We start from the raw sequence: 25,234 nt of genomic DNA, 5'->3' as shown, positions 1-25,234 counted from the left end.
GGTCTGAGGCCAGCCTGGTCTATACAGTGAGTTCTAGGATAGCCTGAGCTACACAGAGAAACCCTGTCTCAAAGTAACAATACTAATAATAATGAAAAGAATATTTAATGAAAAGAAATGAAAATTTTATGTTTTGAGGGCTTCAAAACTGTTATGTTTTTAAGATTTATTTTTAATTATGTGTATAAGAGAGAGAGGCAGAGAGACAGAGAGAGAGAGAGAAATAAAGAGAGAGAGAGAGAGAGAGAGGTCCGTGAAGACAGAAAAGGTTGTCAGACGCCCTGGGATCACAGGTGGGTGTGAGCCTCCTGAATGTGGCTGCCAGGAAATGAACTTGGGTTCACTGCAAGAACGGCAAGCATTCTTCTTTTTTTTTTTTTTTTGGAGGGGGCGGGGGTTTCACGACAGGGTTTCTCTGTGGTTTTGGAGGCTGTCCTGGAGCTAGTTCTTGCAGACCAGGCTGGTCCCTAACTCACAGAGATCCGCCTGCCTCTGACTCCTGAGTGCTGGGATTAAAGGCGTGCGCCACCACCACGAAGCTAAAGGTAAGCATTCTTAACCACTGAGCCAGCGCTCCAGTCCCAAAAGTATAGCCGGTGCACCCTCAACCGGGGGATTGAACATAGACCTCACCGGCATGAAACAGTATTTAAGGTCTAATTGCATTATTAAGGAATATCTTCTTGTGTCTGGATGAGTAAACGGTGTAAATTCTAGCCCTGAATGCTGGCACAGTAACAGACCCGAGAGCCCTGGCCTGCCTCTGAGAGTGGGCTCTGTGAAGCTGACAGAGGGGGAGGTGCAGGGACAGAGGCGATGAAGCCAGTCTTTGTCCTGCCACGCTGTGGTACAAGTGGCATTGTTGAACTTTTCCAGCAAAGGGTCTCATCTAGAATACATTTGCAACTTCAAATCTAAGAGTGCATCTGACAATGTCTACTCAGTCAGAGCCTTGGGAGTCGTTGGAAACTTTCAGGCCAAGGGCTTGCCAAAACAATGCGGCCTGTCTGGGGTAAATTATAAGGGCAGTGAAAATACAAAACAGAAAAACTTCAAAATAAGTTAACCAAAGAAATATGCCTGAACTATTCCAGCAATTTCCTGAAGTTTTTTTTCCCCCTCCCTCCAGTCTTACAGTGTTCCAGCCATGGGGTTGTGGGTTACTCTGGTGCACAGTCATAGAAATAGAAGGAGTGAGAAAAAAAAAGCCCAAACTGAAAGATAGCAAAAGAGACCAGGATCTCCATCCGGTGGCCATTCACTTGCTAAACAGGGCTAAGAAAAGGCTTTCTGTTGCTGGTACCCCAGTTACCCAAAGTAGGATTCAAAATATCTGTTAACTCAAGGGGAAAAGCAGCTTCTGCTGAGTGGGCAGCAGGCCATGTGGACAAGTCCATCCTGTGTCCAGGGAGGAGGCCGCAGAAACAAACCTGGTCTGAGCTCACACAGAGCCGAGGAGGGTTGGGGCCGCTGGTTTCTAAGACATCGCCACTGCAGCAGACTGCAGTGTTCATTATGGATGTTGGAAGCTGAAGTCTCACTCTAGCCCTGGCTGGCCTGGAGCTCTCCATGGATACCAGGCTGGCCTTGAACACAGAGATCGCTTGCCTCTGCCTCCCAAGTGCTGGGATTCAAGTTGTGTGCCTACACTGTGGGATGAAATGATTGTACCTTTCCGCCTACCTTCCTTCTCTCAACAAGCAACTCCACCCAGGGTTCACAGAGGTTCTGGCATCCATGGCTAGGGACACGATGACTAAAGGCAAAGGTCTAGGGCACTGCCATTCTCTGCCCCCAGGGTTAACACGAGGCTGCACATGTTTCTCAGGGCTACTATAGAAACAGTCCGGTTACACGCAGAAGCAAGAACATCATGCTTCCATTGTCTTTCTTTTCAGTGTATGTGCATGCACACGTGTGGGGGGGTACAGATGTATGTTCAGTGTATGTGCATGTACACGTGTGGGGGTGTACAGGTGTATGTTCAGTGTATGTGCATGTACATGTGTGTGGGGGTACAGGTGTATGTGTGTGTGTCTGAGCATGGAGGACAGGGTGTTGTTCCTCGGGCACCATCTACTTACTCAATTTCTTTTCCACAGACACCTTGCCGGTTAAGAGCACTGACTGCTCTTCCAGAGGACCTGGGTTTGATTCCCAGCACTTACATGGCAGCTCACAACTGTCTGTAATTCCAGGGAATCTGATACCCTCATACAGACATACATGCAGGTAAAACACCAACACCCAATGAAGAAAGAAAGAAAGAAAGAAAGAAAGAAAGAAAGAAAGAAAGAAAGAAAGAAAGAAAGAGAGGAAGGTTACACAAAAGTTCACAGACAGAGACAAAGAACATGAGCAGACAGTGGTGGCGCGTGTCTTTGATCCCAACACCTGGAGGCAGAGACAGGCAGATCTCTGAGAGTTTGAGGCCAGCCTGGTCTACAGAGTGAGTTCCAGGACAGCTATGACAGTTATACAGAGAAATCCTGTCTCAAAACACGTAGCAATTTTTGAAGCTTTAATACCTAAAGTTTTCTTGCATTTATGAAGTAAATAAATACTCAAGGAGCCCTGAGGTAATTAAAAATAAAAGCTATGAATTTTGAAACACCATAATCATGCCACAGGACATCAAAGACAACCGTGAGATCTTAACCACTGAAGAATAAAGCCAGCTCTTCTCAGAGGAACGACAAGGAGCTGACAAGTTCCTAACAGGGTACGAGATGACTGACAAGGGAATGATAGCTTCAAAATGCTGAGAGGTAAGAACATCAGTCTAGAATTCAATACCCAGCCAAACTATCATGTCAGCGGAGGATGAAGACATGAAGTGGGAGACTCACCCATACTCCTAATAGGAAAGAAATTTAAGCACTTTATCATCCATAAAAAAGGATATTTAATTCAGAAAGGAGTGTCAGAACATTCAAGCAGACTCCTGGGAGAGGAGAGGAGAGGCTGTGCAAGGGGAGGCCAGGCTAGCCAAAGTAGTCGCTGGAGGTGTGTCTCTGAAGAGTCTAGCTTGCCCTGCCCTCTTTCTGTCTGTCCTTTTGCTAGCTTCTGTGATGTAATGCTTTCCTACTAGGACGAGCAAAACTTCTAAAACTACGAACAAAGTCTTTCTTTCCTTTAGTTGTTTCTGCCAGACATTTGGTCACAGTGATGATGAAACCAACAGGCCGTTTGGTTCTCTGGAATGTTTGCTATTCCATATCCAATCGCCTCCCTTTCTCCATCTGTACCTCCTGTCTGTTAACTGGAGTCCTCAGGAAAGCATCCATTATTATCCAACGGATGCTATGCATTCCTTTACCAACACATACTCTGTTGAGTGCCTGCAATGTTTTTTGAGGCCACAAATATTCATGTGATTAGCATTACATTAAAGCCACGAATGGCAGCCACGTGCCTCAATTCCAGTATTTGTTAGGCCTAAGCAGGAGGACTGTGAGGTTGAGGGCAGCCTGAGCTACTTAGCAAGATGTGCTCTCGAAAAATAAAAACAGGCATGGTGGTGATGGTGCACACCTTTAATTCCAGCACTTGGAAGGCAGAGGCAGGCTGATCTCTGTGAGTTTGAGACCAGTCTGGTCTACAGAGCGAGTTCCAGGACAGCCAGGGCTGTTAATCAGAGAAACCCTGTCTTGAAAATCCAACCAACCAACCAACCAAACAAACAACCAAACAAACAAACAAACAAACGGCTTATGAAATGGTATATGTATGTCTGATGACCTGAGTTTGAGCTGCAAAATTCATAGTGGAAAAAATTGACTCCCAAAAGTTGTCCTCTGACCTCCAGGAGAACCATGGCACACACATCATGGTGCATGAAAGTGTGCATACTTGTACACACAAACACACAGACACCCCAATAGTAGACACCCTCTAGTAGAACTGAGGAGTGAGAGCCTTATGTAGTCTAAGACAGACTTAAGATAGGACAGAGCTGTAGTACAGAGTGAGGCCACCACTTAGCATTTGCCGCAGGCCACCGAGACCTCAGCCAGCCTGAGGTGTGTAATCATATTCTTTGGGCAGGAAATCTCAGAGATAAAGTAAATTGCCTCTCGCCGTCCTGCTAGTAAGGCAGGGACATACTCAGTGTGCTGTGCCGCTTTCGACCCCTTCAGAAGCTGAAGTGCTTTGGGTTTACCAGGTATTTTTGCACAACTAGCAAGTCGCTTGAGTTTGCTTCTAGAAGGAAATAGAGGATTAGCATTTTAGCTGGGTATGGCTTAGTAACTTGGGAGGCAGAGGCAGAAGGGTCTGTGAGTTTGAGGGCAGTCTGGTCTACATAGTGAGAGCCTATATCAAAAAAGCAAAGTGTCAGAGAAAGCCTGTCTCAGAATTTTTTTTCCTGGTCGATTGTGGCATCTGCCTTTGATCCCAGCACTCAAGAGGCAGAAGCAGGCAGATCTCTGAGCTCGAGGCCAACCTAGTCTACAGAGTGAAGTCCAGGACAGTTAGGGTTACATAGAGAAACCTTGTCTTGAAAAACCAAAAAAAAAAAAAAAAAAAAAAAAGCAAAGTATTTTTAAACCCTTTTAGGTTCCAAGATGTTGCAGTTGCAAAATGTATTTCCTGCATGCGTGCAGACCACTTCCGCTTTTTATCTTTTTCTGTTTTTAAAATTGTCTTCTAGACTTCTGGCAGGGTGTGGGTGTCTCAGGGGCCAAGAGGATCACACCTTTGCTGCCTTTAGGGAATCATGGCCTTCCTGATTCCTGAAGGGTTCCTCCAGAGAACTACTCAGACATTTTTATCTGAAATGAAAATTGGGGGCCAGCAAGAAAAATGCTTAAATGTTCAATAAAGATGTCAACTCAGCAGCCCCAACGACAGCAAAGGAAGCTGGCCGCCCCGTCATTCCAGCCGTGTCCAGGCGCTACAGGGGGTGTGAATTGGAGACAGTTGTCACAAATGGTGAAGACTTAAATCTGGCTCCAGTCACAGCAGACCCGCTCCCCCCACCCTGCTTCAGGCCCTGCAAATGTCCCAGGCGACCCACTCCACTGGTCTTGAGAAAATGATCAGACACTCATTTGAACAAGATGCCTTCTTGCTTAATGATGGCAGAAGTTCTAGACTTCAATTTGTTTAATGTTTATTTATGTGCATTGGCATTTTGCCTGTATGTATTTGAAGGTGTCAGATACTCTGGAACTAGAGTTACAGACAGCTGTGAGTGGCCATATGGGTTCTGGGAATTGAACCTGGGTCCTCTGGAAGAGCAGTCAGTACTCTAACCGCTGAACCATCTCTCCAGCCCCCTTCAATTTTATCTTTGAAACATTATTTCATATAATCTGAGACACATTAAAACACACACACACACACACATACACACACCAGTGGGGAGATAGTTTGGTTAAGAATGTGTATTGTAAGCCCGGTGTTGATGGTGCACACCTTTAGTGCCAGCACTTGGATATCTGTGAGTTCCAGGCCAGCTTGGTCTATCGAGCGAGTTCAGTTCAGGGCACCCAAGATAGGCAGCTCAAAACTGACTGTAACTATAGCTCCAAGAAAATCTGATGCCTCTGGCCTCCTTGAGCACCAAGTGTATGCTTGTGCACACGCACATGTGTGCACATGCACATAATTAAAAATAATAAAATGAAGCCGGGTGTTGGTGGCGCACGCCTTTAATCCCAGCACTCGGGAGGCAGAGGCAGGCGGATCTCTGTGAGTTCGAGGCCAGCCTGGTCTACAGAGCGAGTTCCAGGACAGCCTCCAAAGCTACAGAGAAACCCTGTCTCGAAAAACCAATAAATAAATAAATAAATAAATAAATAAATAAATAAATAAATAAAATGTGTTGAAAACACATACATACATAATATATGGACTTCTAAAAATATTTTATCTGTGTGTGTGTGTGTGTGTGTGTGTGTGTGTGTGTGTGTGTTCTATAGTCACCTGAAGACGTCAGAATAGGGTGTTGGATCCTATAGAGCTTGAGTTACAGACAGTTGACAGCTGCTTGACCTGGGTTCTGGGAACTAAGCTCTAGTTCTCAATAAAAGCAATACACACTTAACCACTGAGCCACCTCTCCAGCCCCCACATGACCTTTTCATTGCAATTAAAAACCTGAAATGGGGGCTGGAGAGATGGCTCACTGGTAAAGTGCACTGGTTGCTCTTCCAGAGGACCACATTTGTTTCCTAGCAGCTACAGGATGCACAGACATACATGAAGCAAAACACTTATGCACAGAAAGTAAGTACATCAAAAACAAAGCCAAAACCTGAAGGAGGGGCATGGCGGCACTCCTTCTTAACCCATCACTCAAGAGGCAAAGGTGGGTGAGTCTTTGTGAGTCTGAGGCCAGCATGTGCTGCCATTTATTTATTTAATCATCTATCTATCTATCTATCTATCTATCTATCTATCTATCTATCTATCTATCTATCTATCTATCTATCTATCTATCGCAAACCTGGAACAAGCCAGAGTCATCTGGAAAGAGTGAACTTCAGTTGAGAAAATGCTGCCGTCAGATTGGCCTGGGAGCAAGCCTGTGGTGCATTTCCTTTGTAGATGGGTGTTTTGTCTGCATGCCCGAGGGCGAGGGACCTCATGATGATTGTGAGTGCTGGGAACTGGACTTGGGACCTCAGGAAGAAGCCGTTGTTTAGCTGTTGAGCCATCTCTCCAGCCCCTGGAACATTTTTCTTAACTGATGACTGATGTGTGGGGACCTAGCTCACTGTGGGTGGGACCACCCTGGGAAGGTGATCCTGGGTGTCTAAGAAAGCTGACTGAGCAAGCCCTGAGAGTCGAGCCAGTAAACAGTGTTTCTCCAGGGCCTCTGTCTATGTCCCTGCCTTTACTCCCCATTGAGTTCTTGTCCTGATTTTTCCTCCATAATGAACTGTAAGTAGCAAGATGTAAAAAAAAAAAAAAAAAACAAAACCCTTTTCTCCCCAAGTTGCTTTTGGTCATGGTGTTTGCCAAGACAATTACATGTCAATTAGGACAGTCAATAAAATACCAGGCCAGCCAGAGCTACAGGGTGAGACCCTGTCTCAAACACTCAAAAGAAAACTAAACCCTGAAACCAGGGGCAAGCAAGATGGCCAGAGGGTAAAGGTGCTTGGAGCCTGGCGATCTGTGTTCAATCCCCAGGACCCACGTGATGAAAGGAGAGCACTGACTCCTGAAAGTGTCCTTTGACCCCCCCACGGCATGCCATGGTATACTCACTCCCTACCCCATGAGTAACTAAATAAACAAACAGAAGAATGTACAAACCTCAATTCAGCTCAGTAAAAAGCAAGTGAGAGACACTAATTCCACGCCCATTTTCCCTTTCTTCATAACCACCCAGGACTTCCTCCTATCTGGCTTCATAAATAGAGATATGTATGTAATGTCTTAAAATGAACTATATTCAAAGTCTCGTGACTTGAGGCCCACGCTGGATGTGAACTACCCTGAGTGCTGGGATTACAGTTGCAATGTCCCACCTCCAGAACATTTACAAATCATATTACCATAGAAAAATAAGACTCAAAGTCGCACAGAAACCGTCTGCTCTTGGGCATTTAAATGTTGAGGATTCTAATGCAATTAATTTTGGTTTTCCTGGCTGGCCTGAAACTTGTTGGGCCGTCTCAAACTTCTGGAGACCCACCTGTCTCTGCCTCCCAAGCACTGGGATTAAAGGTGTGAGCCACCTACACCCGACAATAAACTTTGAGTATTTCCTCAAATTGAGTTATGCAACAATAACAACAACAACAACAAAAAAGCCTCGTGATTAAACCAGAGAGAAGATGAACTCACATAGTATCTAGAGAGTTCTGAATAGTCACCTCTTGAAGTCTGAAAGAAGAAGCCACACAAACTTGTGGTGCCATAAATTGAGATCGTAGCCATAGAAGAACCACATGTCCAAGAAAAGTAAAGACTGGGGAGATGGCTCGGTGACAAGGGCACTTGTCACCAAGCCTGACAACCGGAGTTCTATCCCCAGCACCCAAATGGCGGCAGGAGGAGAGGACAGGCTCTTGAAGCTGACCTCTGATGTCTATATGAGCACTGTGGGACACATGCATGTATGCACACACACCAATAATAATAATAAACTCTTTCAAAGGTAGCTAAGATGGATAGTGACTGAGAAAGATACCAGACATCAACAGGCCTCTCTACACATGTGCATCTGCATATGTTCACACACACACACACACACACATACACACACACACACACACACACACACAAGCACATGAAAGAAAAACAAGAAATTGACATTGAAGTTTGAACAACAACAACAACAAAAACAACTTAATTGCTATTTTCCATTTCTGCAGCTGTGTGTAGCCAGTGACTGTAAATTCTGTTAGGCAACACCCTGCCATGCATGTAGAAATTACATAAGAGACACCAGTCACATGACAGGGCAGGGTTATGCACCCATGCCTGAGATGGACTTGATTTTAACATAAGCTTTCTAGAAAGCACTGCAGTGTGTTTTGGGAAATACTGGTTTATAGGCTGCTCATTTTGACAGCCTCCTCCTCTCACCCCATTCCAGGCTGGCAAAGCATGACGCTGTCAGAACTCCAGGACGGGCACTGTCGTGTGTATCCAGCATGGTTTTGGTTCTGGAGCAGCATCACGGTGACCCTGACTTCAAGGTTTTTTGTCACTTGAAAGACATTCTAGAGTTGTCTATGGGAAAAGTCACTGCACACTAAACATCAGGAAGGCCGTGGAAGACAAGTTCCTTACAGGCCACAGGTATGATCCTGTCAGCGCCCGTAATGCCCACATCCTGCCAGCAGTCATGACTGAAAGACCAGGAATGGATTCAAACATTTCAAATACTGGAGATCCAATCAACTGGCTATGTTTTCTGGGAAATAAGAAACAGGCCTAGGTGTGTAGCTCTGTTGGTAGACTGCTTGTCTAGTATGCATAAGGCCCTGAGTTCCACTTTCAGGATGGAATGAACTGGCATGATGGTTCAGTCTTGTCATCCTGGCCTTGGTAGAGCCTGCTTGTTCTCAAACGGAGACCCTGCTTCAAAATCCAAACCTCTGAAACAAACAACAAAATCTCTTATCTCTGGAGTGCAGCCAAGGAAGGCCTAAGGGAGCTGGTTTGAATCCCTTATCTTGTTTGGTGGCTTCACAGTTTCTTTTTTCTTGTTTTTGGTTTTTTGAGACAGGGTTTCTCTGTGTAGCCCTGGCTGTCCTGGAGCTTGCTCTGTAGACCAGACTGGCCTTGAACTCAGAGATCTGCCTGCCTCTGCCTCCTGAGTGCTGGGATTAATGGTGGGCGCCACCACCGCGTGGGTTCTGGGTTTCATGTGCCATGAAATCTCATGGAGCTGCCCTGATATGGCCACCTCAGCTGGACTGGCTGGTCAGCCCCAGGACTGCCCGTCTGTTTCCCAAGTGCTGGGTTTCAGGAAGGCACTACCATGCCTGACTTTTACATGGGTGCTGGGGATCCAAACTTGGTTCTCGTGCAAGTACCTCACCCACCAAACATCTTCCTAGCCCCAAAAGGGACTTTACGGGCTGCTTTTGTGTTGGGGAAAGAATAAGATCTGTTTTTACCAAAACAAGAAAATATATATTCCAACACATGTCTGACTAACTAGATCAACCAACTGAAGCTGGCAGAGCCCAAACTCTGACAGTTTCTTCTCTGCAAAGGGAGGGTGAAGGACAACTTCCATGCAGTTGGCCCCTTCTCCTTCATCATTGTGCCTCTGAGGAATACAGCGTCCAGGGAACATCCAAATGTGCACTCCTGCCCAGAGAAAAAGCCCTTTGGCCACAAAGCAAAAGTCCACTGTGTCCTAAGGCACTTGAGAACCTATGCAGGAAGTCTGAACATAGATAGTACTGTGACAGTCGTGACTGAGAGCCACGGGAGGAGGGACAGTGACGTCTTCAGAAAGAAAAGGAGATTCGGCTCATATCTAGATCCAGAAATTCTTGCAAGTTTATACTGCACTTCCCCTGGGCCGTCACACACACTCTAGAGTCTAGACAATGTATTCTGGCACACTTATGTAAACTGTATGCTGGCTGCTAGGAACAGGAAGGTGAGCTGAGTCAAATATTCTCAGGCCCCTTAATCATTGTGGGACCTGGGGGAGAGACGTCGGTGTTGAGTCAGAGACTGTCAGAAGGAGCAATGGAAAGCGGGTGTGGTCATGCACCCCTGAAATTCCAGCATTTGGGAGGTGCAGCAGGAGGGTGGCTAGCTTGGGCTGTGTAAAGAAACCCGTCTCAAAAAACAAAGCAAAGATAACAATGGAGAAATTCAGTGAGAAAAGCTGACTTCATGTCTCCACATCATCTGTGGTGGACAGCAGCTTTCAGGTCACCCTCAAAGCAAATATTCTAGACATCAGTACTTATGCGTTGATGTCACCAAGCATCCTAAACTGGGGGTGGGGGGATGACTCAGTGAGTGAAGTGTCTGAGGAGCTAGCAAGAGACTTGAGTTTGCATTCTCAGCACTCAAAACAAAACAACAAAACAAACGAGCAACACTAATGACAACAACCACAACAAAGAACTAACAACGCTAACAACAAACCTGTGACCTCAGTGCCGAGCAGGGTGGGGACAGGCAGACCCGGAGCTTGATGGAGGGCAGCGGAGCCAAAGCAAGCTCCAGGCTCAGTGGAAATAAAAATCCACAATGGAGCGTTGACTCAGGAACTGGAGAGATGGCTCAGCGGTTAAGAGCCCTTTTCTCTTGCAAGGGGATCTGTGCTGCTCTCGACTCCAGCTGCAGGGGACCCAACACCTTCTCCTGGCCTCTGCAGGTCCCTAAATGCACACGCGCATGCCCATACACATGTGTCACTGCCACAGAGAAGCATGGTAGACATTCAGCAGACAATAAGAACGGGTGATGTGGTGTATGTCTGTGACCTCGGCAACTGTGAAGCTCCAGGCAGCCACATGGCTGGCTGTCAGCAAAAGTTAGGACAAAACATGAAAACCAGAACCAGATAACTTCATCTTATAATGATTATTTCAGAAAAGAGGAGCAACCTCCCAAAACCTAAGGGAACTAAAACAGAAGGCAAAGGAGTTTAATGAATTCAACAAATAGGCCTTCTTTCCTTTTTTTTTTTTGAAACATTATGTAGCCCGAGCTAGCCTCGAACTTCCATCCGTCTCCCAACTGCTGGGATTACAGGTGTGCACCACCTAACTCACTGAAATGAAAAATCCTGAGTAAAATATGTTGAATAATTAGTTTGTATACTTAAAGAGACAGTAACAAAATCTAGCTGAGTTTATCCTGGGATAATTTAGTTCAATGTGGGAAAGCAGATTAATGTAATCTACAGCATCAAGGAGTTAAGGAAACAGAAAATGATATTTGATTATCAAATCAAGCTTTTTAAAAAACAGACATTTTGGAGGGCCGAAGAGCTGGCTTTGCAATTAAGAACACTTGCTGGCCGGGCGTTGGTGGCGCACGCCTTTAATCCCAGCACTCGGGAGGCAGAGGCAGGTGGATCTCTGTGAGTTCGTGGCCAGCCTGGTCTACAAGAGCTAGTTCCAGGACAGCCTCCAAAGCCACAGAGAAACCCTGTCTCAAAAAACAAAAACAAAAAAAAACAAAAAAAAAAAAAACCACTTGCTGTTCTTACAGAAGACCCGATTCAGTTCCCAGCACCCACCGTGTGGTTCACAACTGTCTGTAACTCCAGTTCCAGGGGATCTGACACCCTCTTCTGGCCTCCACAGGCACTGCACACGCGTGGCACACAAATATACATTCAAGCAAACACCCATACACATAAAATAGAATAAAGATGTTTTGGCAAAACAAGAAAAGAGGGACAATTTCTTTTTTAAAAGGATATATTAATACCAGTTTTTGGTGCTGGAGAGATGACCCAGTGGTTAAGAGCACTGATGCTCTTCCAGAGGATCCGGGTTCAATTCCCAGCACCCACATGGAGGCTCACAACTGTGTGTAACTCCAGCTCTGGCAGATCTGACACCAATGCACATAAAATGAAAGTGTTTTACCACTTTTAATTTCTCCTCCTTTCTCCCCTCCCCCTTCCTTTTTGGTCAAGATCTTCTGCAGCCCTAGCTGGCTTCAAGCCACAGCAAGCTTACTGACTCCACCTCCCAAGTACTGTTCCATTATGCTCTTAGCGGAAAAAGACTTGAAGCACTCCATAATCGAGAAGATAAAGAAACCCACAATGACTACTGCTTTCTGCACAAGGAGGTCACAGATTGCAGAGGAAGCTAAGAAAAGCAAATAAAGAGATGTACAAAGATAAGGGCAGTGGATACAAGTGCCAGGCCTGGCTGCTAGTGGAAGGCAGAGGGCGCCAGGGGAACCTCGGGGCTCTGATAGTGGTGTGCTGTGGACATCTGAGAATTAAGGCCTCAGAGACAGTGTTTTGAGGCTCGAGGGACGGCTTAGTGGTTTAGAGCACTGGCTGCTCTCACAGAGGACTAAGGTTCGATTGCTAGCACCCACATGGTGGGTAACAGCTCCATACAACTCCAGTTCCAGGGGATCTGATGCCTTCTTTTGACCTCCAAAGACACCAGGCATACAGGTGGCCAACAGATATGCATGCAGGAAAACATTCATATGCAAAAAAAGAAAATTAAATAAAAAATCTTAAAAAGAATATGTACATTTATGCCATATGTGTATACACACACATAACCCACAAACTGAGTTGACTTCATTTAATCTAGAGTTTTTAAACATACTTCAGTGTAGGAAGAAGGCCTACGAGGCCCAGAGATCAGCCAACCTGGAGTCTGCCTGAGGGCCTAGCAACAGGTGCTGTCATAATAGGTCCTGATCATGTCTAGCCAATGAGAGGTGACCACTCAATGTCAAGGAATCAGCATGCAGTCTGGGAGAAGGGTATATAAGGCTCTCCCTATTGCTAAAAAAAAAAAAAAACAGTGAGTCGGCTGTTTGCCTTTTACCTGACTCCCTGTGTCTGTGCCGTTGACAATCTGCCTTCTCACCCTGTTCCCTGAGAGTCATTAGGACCCAGCAACACTTCGGTCTACCTTAGTTTTGATTACTGTTTAGAATTAGGTTCTTTCTCTTTTTCTTTCTTTGTCTCTTTGTTTCTTTCTTGTTTCTTTGTTTCTTTCTTTCCTTTTAATTTTTGAGACAGGGTTTCTCTGTGTAGCACTGGCTGTCCTGGAACTCACTATGTAGACCAGGCTGGTCTCAAACTCACAGAGGTTTGCCTGCCTCCACATCTCAAGTGCTGAGATTAAAAGTGTGCGCCAACACTGCCAGGCGCTTTTATTTATTTTTAAAATCTATTCATCTTGTATTTTTTTCTTTTGGCTTTTCGAGACAGGGTTTCTCTATGGCTTTGGAGGCTGTCCTGGAACTCCATCTGTAGACCAGGCTGGCCTCGAACTCACAGCGATCTGCCTGCCTCTGCCTCCTGAGTGCTGGGGGCGTGCACCACCAATACCCAGCAATTAATCTTGCATTTTTAAGCTATTTATTTATTTATTTTCAGTTATGCATGTGAGTCTATCTGGGAGGAAATACATATTACTAGAGGTGTCTACAGAGGCCAGAGGCATGGGATCCCCTGGAGCTGGATTTACAAGATGTGACCAGTCTGAGGTGGGTGCTGGGAACTGGAGCTGGATCCTCCGCTGGAGTAGTATGCCCTCTTATCTACTGAGCCATCTTCCCAGCTACATATATCTGGTCTTCAGTTCTTTTTTTTTTTTTTTTTTTTTTTTGGATACAGGGTTTCTCTGTGTAACAGCCCAGACTGTCCTGGAACTTGCTCTGTAGACCAGGCTGGCCTCTGAGCTGGGCGTTGGTGGCACACCTTTAATCCCAGCACTCGGGAGGCAGAGACAGGGGATCTCTGTGAGTTTGAGGCCAGCCTGGTCTACAGAGTGAGTTCCAGGACAGCCTCCAAAACAATACAGAGAAACCCTGTCTCGAAAAACCAAAATAAAATAAAGTTATCTTCTGACTAAGACCTGAGTGCTACTCATCACAAATACACTGACACACAAATAAATGAATGCAACTTAAAAAATAATACTTGAGCAACACTTTAAATATGACTAGTTAGTAGTAATTTATGATACGCAAGGTCCCTTAATCTAAAAATGAATGTACTTTGGTAAGATAGAAATCCCCCCTCACAATGTCGAGAATATGCATTTTAGTATATTAAAGAAATTAAAGAAAACATAACCACATGTCCCTCCATCCTAACTGAGCTACTTCCCCACTCCAGGCATCTCGAACTCATCTGGTAGAACCAAACAGCACCACAAGAAAGTGCAGCTTTCCCAGAGAAAAGCACAGACTGCAAGGCCTAAACGGCCCTGGGCACCATGAATGAACGCCACTATTTAATGGCATAATTGTGTTTACACTATCTTGATGACTTTCATCAAAAGAAAATGGGGCTTCTAGGGAAAAAACACACACACTGGGCCTGGGAGACAAGGGCGCACTTTATGTCTGAGTCACCGAGAGGAAAACTCCACAGACTCTCAAATGCCTCTCCTCTCACCCCGCCTGCTGGGTATCAGCCCAAACGAATGTGTGACACAGCCGGGCAGAGGGTCAGCCTTTCTGAAGGCCTGGAGCTGCCGGGTTCTCCCACATGGGCTGGGACAGCTGCTTCAGCTGCTTAGACTCGGAGCTCGGCCTCTGACAAGTCACTGAGGAAGAAAGAGTGTGGCCTCCTGAACCACTTCTGTTGTGACGTGTCCAGGTCTCCCCATTATGGTGGTGACTAAGCAAATCACCTCAAGTCTGGTTTCTCCCCCAGTGTGGACTTCTGGTCCCCATGGTGATGACACAACACGAAACCCCTTTCCCATCAAGTACCCTCTTGCGGCTACAACAGGAAGAGGAAGCTGAGGCCAGGCCTCTCCAGTGGCAGCCTAGGAAGCCCGCTCCGGGGAAGTGAGACCACCGAGTCCTCTCACCTTTTCCACGTCCGCCTTGGTCACATTGATGTCGGCGTCCATCTTCTCGAAGTACTGCTGTGCCCGGTCGGCCTCCTTGCAGTCGCGCTCAAACCGCCTCTTACTCTGAAGACAGAGCACAGCCAAGCCAGATGGTCATCCATCCACCCTGTCACCTCTAGAGAGGCCCCCACGGGCACTCTCCCCAGAATTCACCCCCTAGACGTCGCCGTTTCCAAAGTGACCCCCTCTCCATTCTCTGCATGGGGTTTACCTGCAGTGTAGACCCTTAAACACTTTTTCAGGAGTGCGTGTATCTGCTTTTGTAAACGTGTGTGTGTGGGGGGGTGGGTGTGTGTGCATGAAGAGGTCAGAGGTCAACATGGGGCACCTTCCCCAACTGCTCTCTACCCTGCTTTAAAGATTTATTTTCATTCTGATTGTATGTGGCCATGTGCGCTTCTGAGTGGACTGCAGGCACCTTCAGAGGCCAGAGGCATTGGATCCCCAGGAGCTGGAGTTACAGGTGGTTGTGAGCCATCCAACTGGGTGCTGGGCCCAGTAGCAAGTGCTCTGGATTGTTGAGCCATTGTCCTCCAGCTCATAGACCTTGCTCTCAGGGGTAGTCTCTCCCTGTGGCTTGCTGATATGGCTAGGCAGGCAGGCTGGCCAGGGAGCCCCTGAGATCCTTTGGTCTCTGCCTCCCCAGTGCGGGGATTACAAGGCATGTGCCACTGCACCCAGCTTTTTAAGTGATGCTGGGGATCCGAATTCAGGTCCTCATGCTGACACTTTACCCACTGGGCCATCTCTCCAGCCCACTTTAAGCATTTCTGGCTCAGCACTTTGCTTGCCATGATAGTTCTAGGAACAAATTAAAAGGAAATACAGATGAGGAAAATCTAGAAAGAAGACTCGTTAGTGGATTCTGCTGGATTTGCACGTAGTGAGCCATTCAAACCCTACTGAGACTGAAGTAAGATGGTGTGGGAGGATGCTGGGTTAACAGCCTGCTCCCCACTTACCGACTCCAGCTGCTTCCAGCACGTCTCGATGTGCTGCTGGGCCTTCCGTCCATCATGGAAGTTCTGTGCAGGAGAAAACAGAGCAGGGTCAGCACCTACACTCCTCATACTAATGCAGGAGGAAAACCCTTCCACCCAGTTAAGTAGCTTTAAAGATTTATGTTTATGTTATATGTGTGGCTGTTTTCCCTACATGTATGTATGGACAGAGTGTGTGTGTGTGTGTGTGTGCATGCAGTACCCAGGGAGTCCAGAAGAGGGCATCAGATCCCTTGGGGCTAGAGTTACAGAGGTTGTGAGCCACCATGTGGATACTGAGAACCGAATCCAGGTCTTCAAGAGCAGCAACTGTGTTTCACTGTTGAACCATCTCTCCAGTCCCTAGGCAGACCTCAAGTATCATCTCAATGGAAGTGTCTCTGTCTAATATGTGTGAGGCCTTAAAAAGCAAACAAACAAACAGTGAACATCTAATCTGGGCAGTCCAAAGACACGTAAGAGTTCATGCCAGGTGTGACGGCATATGCCTGTAATTCAACACATGTGTTTGATGCAGGAGGATTTCCATGAACTCAGGTCAGACTAGAGTGAGACCCCATCTCAAAAAAAAAAAAAAAAAAAAAAAAACCCAAAGTTTAAATAAGTAGACAAGGTAAAGGGAAATGAAAACAAAACTGGTTACAAAGTTCCTTTTAAGGTTTTAGACGTAGCAATACTGAATGTGAAATTGAGAGTGCTTGCAAAAACAGGACTGCCTTACAGAGGTGCATAGATGCATAGCCACCACACCGGGAGGTGTGGCACATATCTTTAATGTTAGCACTTGAAAGGCAGAGGCAGCCACATCTCTGTAAGTTCAAGGCCAGTCAAGGCTGCTTAGTGAGACCCTGTGTTAAAAGAAAAAGCAATCCTTGGGGTCATCTTTTGAGTGGCAGTGAATTCTCACATTACATTTTCACCTCCTTGATATGTCACCTATGGAATCAGATAGGCTGAGGACTTTTGTGATTGGCAGGACACACACACACACACACACACACCATTCACATGTAGCTTTCAAGGCTCATCCTGTTGTAGTGTGTATCTATCTACCAATTCTTTTTTCTGGCTGAATAATGATCCACAGAATAGATGTACCATGTTATGTATCCACTCATTGGTTGGCAGTTTAGGGAGAATATAAACATTGATGCTATGACCACTGCTATGAGCTTTGTATGAGCAGACATCACATCTTGGAATCTTTTTAAATGGCTGCTTTAAAAAATAATTTATTTTTATTTTGTGTGCCTTGGTGTTTTGTCTACATGTATGTCTGTGTTAAATGTCAGAACCCATGGAACTGGAGTTACAGACAGGTGTGAGCTGCCATGTGGGTGCTGGGAATTGAACCCAGGACCTCTGGAAGAGCAGCCAGTGCTCTTAACAACTGAGCCATCTCTTCAGCTCCCTTTAAAAATATTTTATTATAGCCATGTGGGAGGCAGAGGCAGGTGGATCTCTGTGAGTTGGAGGCCAGCCTGGTCTACAAAGTGAGTTCCAGGACAGTCAGTGCTATTATACAGAGAAACCTTGTCTTGAAAAACAAACGAAAAATTATTATTATTATTACTATTGTGTTAAGGTGTGTACATGATATGTGTGGTGGGGTTGTATATGCCATAGCATGTGTGGGAGCCCCGGGGACTGAACTGCATGGCAATGTTCTCTCACCAACCCTAGAATCTTGTTAAACATACAGACCTCAAGGCAGGCATGTGATTGATAATAACCTCCAAGAACCCCAGGCAGCCAGATCAGGGCAAGTTGCCAGAAGGGGAGGAGATGGGCTCAGAGATGGGGACCAGTGGCTGAGCATGAGACTGAAGGTGACCCTGAATTTGGGTGGTGTGAAGGGAAGACTTGGGGGTGGAGGCTATTGCCTGGTGACAATGCAGGTGGTACGCTCTCACACTGGCCCCACCCCACGGGTGTCTTTTGATTAGTTGAGCCACTAGGGAGTACAGGGTCAGATCTGAATTAATAAGAAGCCCTGAGTCTTTGAGGTAGCTCAGTGGATAGCGCTTGCCACCCGGACTGAAACCCAGAGTACGAGGCTGGAGTCCCACATGGCAGAAGGAGAGAAGTAACTCCCGAAAGCGGTCCTCTGACCTGCATCATGTGCACACACGTCCTGGGTGCCGGGCCCTAACCTGAAGAGAGCTTATCAGGTCCCACGTGGAAGGAGAAACCAAAACCACAGAGCTGTCCTCTGACCTCCGCTTGCACACGTGCTCAATAAATAAGGTTTGCTGTCTGTCTGTCTTTAAATCCAGGGTGTCCCTGCCTCTGGCCTGGATTTCAGAAGGAGGAAAGAAGGGAAGCCACAGAACGAGAGGTTAAACAGATCTGAAGTGTTAAGGTTGGTATTTCTGGACGATTCTAAAGTCCAGCCCAACGTGGCTCGGGTCTCAGTGCTGGGAAGGACTGGCATGAAGCCTCGTCGTAAAGCGGGTGATTAAAGCCGGGACGCCACCAGGGATGAACGTTCTGGAAAAAGAAAATGCTACAGATAGACAGAGGAGATGGTGCCTCTCACTCAGCATCCTAAAATCACCAGTTCCCTTTAGCACACTCCCAGCAGGCACCAACTGGATCAGTGGACCTTGTCTGCATGACCAGAGGCCGAAGGGACTGTGCCTCTAGGACTGCCTGACTTCACGCCTGTAGTTGCCCAGTCAGCAGGGCTTTTAGTTTGGCTAAGTCCCTTGACCAAGGACACAGTAAACTCTGAGCTCCTACAGGGTTCACCCTTGACTTGAAGGATAAGGGACATTAGCAGCTCCCCCCGGGCCCCCCCCCGTTGTCCTGGTAAATGTTCTGTGTGTACACACACATGTGTCCCTGGGGAGGCCAGAGGGTTCGGTTAAGTGACTTCCTCCATCATTCTTCACTGGTTCTGCTAGACTAGTGGTCAGTGAGCTCTTGGGACCTGCCCACTTCTGCTTCCCGTTGCTGGGTTACAGGTGTGCATTGCTATACTAGGGTTTTACATGGGTGCTAGGAATCCAAACTCAGGTCCTCATGCTCACAACGCAAACGACTAACCCACTGGGCCATTTCAGAGGCCCCTAAATGCTCCTTTGATACCCCTCCCCTTGTTAGCCAGTCTAAGGCCTACTTCTTCTTGACTGACATGGGTGGCCATGATTGGCAGACAGTACCAGGTCCCCAACATCCCCCTCCGAGCAGTATCTTGGGCCTCCCCTAATCAGATCTACGACTCAGCAGAGTCCCAGGACAGCCAAGCACTAGGGAAGGCTGGGGAGGGGACAGGGCAGTCTTTTGCCAGAACAATGAAACTTTATTATAAGAATATGTGTTCTTGTCTCCAGAGGTCAAGTGTCACCGTTCTGGGTTATTCTTCAGTTAAGTTCTGAATATTCTACAAAATTCTTTTTTTTGGTTTTTTTTCGAGACAGGGTTTCTCTGTGGCTTTGGAGGCTGTCCTGGAACTCGCTCTGTAGACCAGGCTGGCCTTGAACTCACAGAGATCCGCCTGCCTCTGCCTCCCAAGTGCTGGAATTAAAGGCGTGCGCCACCACCACCCGGCTTCTGCAAAATGTTTTAAAGATTGAAATTTTTTAATTTTAAGCAGGGCTGTGGTGGCGCACACCTTTAATTCCAGCGCTTGGGAGACAGAGACAGGTGGATGGATCGCTGTGAGTTCGAGGCCAGTCTGGTCTACAGAGTGAGTTTCAGGGCAGCCAGGGATACACAGAGAAATCCTGTCTCAAATAAAACAAAAAAAATAATTTTAGATTTATGTGTTCAAGCGTTTTGTGTGCATGTATTTGGTGTATCACTTGTATGCCTGGTACCCAAGAAGGTCAGAAGAAGGCTCTGGAATCCCCTGGAATGGAGCTATAGAGGGTGTGAGCTTTCATGTGGGTACCAGGAACCAAATCCAGATTCTCTGCAGACGCTCTTAACTGGGAAACTATCACTCCAGCCCCATCCTTCTTTTTTGTTTTTAGTTTCTACAAACTCAAAGGTCTTGTCCCTCGGGCCTTCACTTTTTAATCTCATAATGGACACAGGGCGGGGCAGAGGGATGACAGAGCCTAAGGCTGAGAGTAAAGGAGCCAGGGGAAGGGCTGAGGGAGAACCATGCTGATCCCAAGGCACAAAAAAACCCCACTGGGGAGGACAGACAGGAAGCTATGCACAGCTCTGTAAAAAGGAAGAAAAGGAGGCCAGAAGAAGGCAAGGGAAGCCCTCAGGGGAAGAGAGAGGCAGACAGGAAGGAAGGAGTCCTTCTCATACCTGAGGGCTAACCAAGCCTGTCAGTGGTACACTCTGGGCTCTGTAAATCCCCCTACCTGGGGCCTGCTCTCCACAGAGGACAGCTGCCCCCACTTCCCAAGCAGGACAATACTGAAAAGGTCCCAGTGACTCGAGATTAGCCAATAGGTGGCATACAAATGTAATCCCTAACTCCACAGACTGAGGCAGGAAGATGGTGGTTCAAGGCCTGCCTGGGCAACTTAGTACAACCCGATTCCAAGATAATAAGTAAAAAGAGGGCTGGAGCTTCGTCTCAGTGCAGTGGTTCTCAACCTGTGGGTCAAGACCCTTGGGTGGGATCAAGTGACTCTTTCACAGGGGTCGTATACCAGATACCTTACATACCAGATATTTACAATGTGATTCATAACAGTGACAAAATTACAACTATAAAGTAGCAATAAAATAGTTTTATGGATGGGGTCACCACACCATGAAGAACTGTATTAAAGGACTACAGCATTAGGAAGGGTGAGAACCACTGCCTTATGGTAAAGTGCTTGCTTCCGTGGGCTCAATGCCCAGTACCACCCCTAACACATACATGCACAAAAAGGAATAACATGGGCAAACAGGTAAGTAAAATAAAAATGAAAAGGTGAGGCTGCTCTTGAGGAAAAAGACCTGCGTCTATCTGTTCCCAGTTTCCATGCTGGGTGGCTCATAGTTGCGTGTTACTCCAGCTCTAGAGGATCCAACACCCTCTCCTGGGCCTCTGCAGCCACTGCCCTCACGCGCACAGGCACACAATTTCTATTCATCCATTCATTCATTCATTCATTCATTCATTTTTATTTATGCTCATTGGCGCTTTGCCACAGGTGTCAGGTCCTCTGGAACTGGAAATACAGACAGTTATGAGCTGCCATGTGAGTGTTGGGAATTGAACCCAGGTTCTCTGAAAGAGCAGCCAGACACACACAACTTAAAAACAATAAAAATAGCCAGACGTGATAGTACACACCTTCAATCCTAGGTCTAGGGAGGCAGAGGCAGGTGGGTCTCTAAAGTTTCAGGCCAGCCTGAACAGAGTGAGACCCTGCCTCAATAATAATAAATATGTAAGTAAATCTTTTTTTAAAAAATCATATTTTGGGTAATTCTGACTAGAAACCCAGACAGGAAATTCTCTGGCCGTCCTCTACATAAATGTGTGGGAACTATACATGTGCTGTGTACCCTACAGGGCTGGTGGCTGGGGGCAGTCTCCCATGACGACACCTCAAGCACACATTCCCATGACTGACCAGATACCCGAACACCGCAGTACACGGTGATGTTCCTTCCAGTCTTTCTTCCGTAGGGTGTGCCCCCAGACTCCCAAGGGGGCCCCAGCCCTCCTCACCACCCTGCACAGGCAGGCCTGACCCCAAGCAGGGGTCACCAGCTCCAGCTGCTCCCTGGGGGAAAACAGTGCTTTGAAGACTCAGAAAAGTTAAACAATCGAGCGGCTCTGCCAGGTGCACGTGTTGTTTACAAACAAACAATGGCGGGGCACTTCTCCCGTGGACAGCGAGGGAGTGTGGCAGAAAACCGTGCCTTCTCATCTCTGAATAAAGAAGGATTGTTCCCGGGACAAAGATGTAAGGACGCCTTTGGAAGCCTTAGATGAAGTCACCACAGCTCTTCCCTCCTATCAGAAAAGGGACAGGAAATGCCATCTCTGGGGACCCAGAGGAATGCTAGCTGCTCTCCCAGTAATGAGATGCTTTGGGTCTCTTTTTAAACACAATAATAGACTAAAAAGAAAGGAAAGAAAACAAAGGAAAAGAAGAAAAAAGAGAAAGAAAAAGAGAAGCTGAGTGGTACCCGAGGTCACCTACAAGTATTATTTTCATTTAAATTTTCTTTTTGTTATTGTTGGTGGTGGGGTTTTTTTTTTTTTGAGGGTGTGTTTTATTTTGATACAGGGTCTCGCCCTGGCTATACTGGAACTTACTACATAGACCAGGCTGGCCTTGAACTCCTAGATTCGCCTGCCTCTGCCTCCTTAGTGCTGGGATTAAAGGGCTGCCCTATTACACCCAGTTTTGAGTTGTACTCTGAGTCTCATGAGGACCTGCATTCAAACCCCCCTCCCCACCCCACGTAGCCCCTGGAAAGCTGAGCGTGGCAGTGTGCTCCTGTACTATTAGCATCCGGGAGGCAGGGAAAGGAGGAGCCCTGGGGCTCACTGGCCAGCCAGCCTAGCCAAACTGTCAAGCTCCAGATTCAGTGAGGGCCCCTGTCTCAAAAAACAAGATGGAGAGCAATATTGGCAGCCACCCAATATATGACTTCTGGCCTCCACATGTACATGAATGGGAGATTTAAAAAGAGAGAGAAAGAAAAACCTAAATATGGTTGGGTGACTATGGTTGGGTGACTCACACCTTTAATCCAGAACCTGTAAGGCAGATCTCTGAGTTTGAGGCCAGCCTAGTCTACATAGACAGTTGGATAGCTAGGGCTACATAGTGAGACCCTGTTTCAAAAAAGCTGCACTGTGTGGCTTGAACCTGCAATCCTGACACTTGGGGGATGGAGTGAAGTGGGGTGAGGGGGGTCGAGGCTAAGGCAGGAGATTGCTAAATTTGAGGCCAGCCTTGGAAAGTACCAGGCCAATAAGGATGTCCATACAAAGGCAGTCTCAAAACTAACAAAACCTAGTAGGAAACAACTGGAATCTAAAAAGAAAGTGTCACCTTACAGGGAAATAAAGAGGACAGTTTCTGCGGTGACTTTACTGTCTTGTAGGCTGACACGTGCTTATCACTTACTCTGCAAGGAGACAAAACCGACTTTATATCTATCCACTAATGGTTAAAAAAGCAAAACGGAGCACTGTTGTGGAAACAGCTACTTCAAACACAAAACAGGGAAAATTAGAAGACTAGCACTGCATCGGGCAGCAGTCATTGGTCTGGAATCTTAAACACAGCTCAGATTCCACAGATGGAAACAAAGGGACACAGAGACTTTAAAAGGGCAAAGACAGAAGGGGCCCCTGGACAGCACGTGTGGGCTGGTCCCCTGGATTGGCAGTGTTTCAGACAGGGCCTCGCTATGCAGTCTAGCTGGCCTTGAACCCTCCACCCACCTGCCTCAGCCTCCCTAGTGCTGGAATGCCAAGTGTGCACAGTCCTGGCTTCCTTTGGAATCTGACTATAAATCTGTGTGGTGCGGGCTGGTGTGGATCACCCTGTAGAAGCTGATCACCCTGCCCATCTGGTGCGCTACACCCCATCTCAACCCTACAAGTGGTGATAGCCATGCCGTCTGCTTTTATTTCCCAAGGTCTATGTTCTGGAATCCACATATTAGAAGCTCTTCAATGAGGGCATTCAAGTCTCATAAAGACATTTACCTCCTCGTACTAAAGGAGTGCCTAACCTCCCACAACACTGATCCACAAGGCATGATTTGGGAATCCAAGCAGGGTTCAGGGTCTGCCTGGGCCGATGAATGAGGCTGGGCTTCCTGGCCTTATTTCTCTAGCTGCCCCTTTGTCCTGGGCTCCCCATTGTTTTCTGGATAGATGCCCCACCCAGAAGCTCCACACCCAGTTATGTTTAGTCTCCTCCCCAAAGTCATCCTGTGTACGCATGCCTCAACGCTCTATCCTCGCAGGACCTAGGCTAACTCCAAGGATAGAAGGGCTGACTTGGAAGCACCGTCATTGACTCCAGGGACATTTGTCCCTATCTCTTCTAAGAGTACAAAGCCTGCTGCTTCTCAAAGCAAGGACCTCCATGAGGGATTTAGGGGAGTGCCAGGTGGAAAAGGGAACCCTCCAGTGCCCCATGGCTGAAAGATCTGGTGGTCTAATTCTGTCATCCACGGGGGACGAGTGCCTGCCCAGGAGCATGTGGGGATGGCTGAGACTTGGGACATGCAGTGTGATACAAGAGTCCCCATGCCCGAAGACAGAGTAAGGGAACACAGAGAGGGTGTGGGGGAAGGGCATCCTGGGATACCACTGGGGCAGAGGCTCATGAATGAAACACATGACTGGACTGCAAGGCTGGGGGACGGACCCTCCTCCGCAGCATCCTGGAACGATGAGCAACTTGCAGATACTCTGAGAGGCCATATCTGGAGCTGAGTGACGGGAAAGGCAGAAGAGGGAGGCTGGGTCTTGTACTTGGATGGTCTCCACGGCCAGGGTGAGCGTGACTGCTGGAATCGCTGGAGGGGAAGTTAGTGGAACTCTAGGATTGGCATGACGGGAAAGACAGTCCAGTGACCGCTGAGTGAGTACAGGACGAGGAACAAGTGGGGGTGGGGCAGGCCGGGCACCGGCTGAGACACAGAGCTAGACAGTTGCTTTGCTGGCTCCAGGGCCAGCGTGGAAGCAGCAGAGAGCCGAGTGAAGAGGTGCAGTGTCACCCTCCAGGTGACAGATGGTGACGCATGGGGTCCTAGGCAGACAGCGGGGAAAACCTAAGCTCAGAACTTTTACTGACCCACTGGGACAGGATGACAGATAAGACATAGAGGCTCTAGCTCAGTGTTAGAGCACTTGGCTAGTGTGCCCTGGGTCCTAGGTTCAACCCCCAGTACTGTCAGAGAGGACAGAGGAAAACAGAGGGGAGGGAGTGAGTAAGGAGACAGAAGGGGGGAGGGGGAGGAGAGAAGGAACATCCTGGCTGTGTGTCAAGCACATAAAATCAAGAAGAAAATGTAAACGTCCTGTCAAGGAAGCCTGCTGCCCCAATGAACAATGGATGTGGGCCCGGCTCCATCCCCAACACTCTATATATGGGGAGAGTTGCTGTATGTTTATCATCCTGGCTCTTGGGAGGTACAGGCAGGAGGACCAGGGGCTACGTAGTGACTTCAAGACCAGCCTGGACTGTAAAAGACCCTGCCTCAAACCAAACCAAACAATCAAAACTAACAAAAAGTCTCAGGGAAAGCGGTTAGTGATCTAAATACTTCCTGTCCTCTGCA

At 47.2% G+C, this 25,234-nt stretch overlaps 1 protein-coding gene across 20 annotated transcripts in view; it reads right to left on the bottom strand.

The window, feature by feature from the left end:
• Fnbp1 (formin binding protein 1) overlaps window positions 1-25,234 on the bottom strand; it is a 126,034-nt gene that overhangs the window by 39,370 nt on the left and 61,430 nt on the right. For all 20 annotated transcript variants that reach the window (XM_040745025.1, XM_040745011.1, XM_040745014.1 and 17 more), the window contains exons 5-6: window positions 15,977-16,039; window positions 14,973-15,077 (exon numbers count right to left, since the gene is read on the bottom strand). In XM_040745025.1, coding sequence (XP_040600959.1) covers window positions 14,973-15,077; window positions 15,977-16,039 — 168 coding nt within the window. The remainder of the gene's footprint in view (window positions 1-14,972; window positions 15,078-15,976; window positions 16,040-25,234) is intronic.

Source organism: Mesocricetus auratus, unplaced genomic scaffold (genome assembly GCF_017639785.1).
Source record: "Mesocricetus auratus isolate SY011 unplaced genomic scaffold, BCM_Maur_2.0 Super-Scaffold_100004, whole genome shotgun sequence".
In the NCBI taxonomy this organism is placed as follows: domain Eukaryota; kingdom Metazoa; phylum Chordata; class Mammalia; order Rodentia; family Cricetidae; genus Mesocricetus; species Mesocricetus auratus.
Note: the sequence above shows the minus strand (reverse complement) of the source record. Positions and strands in the feature narration are given on the sequence as shown.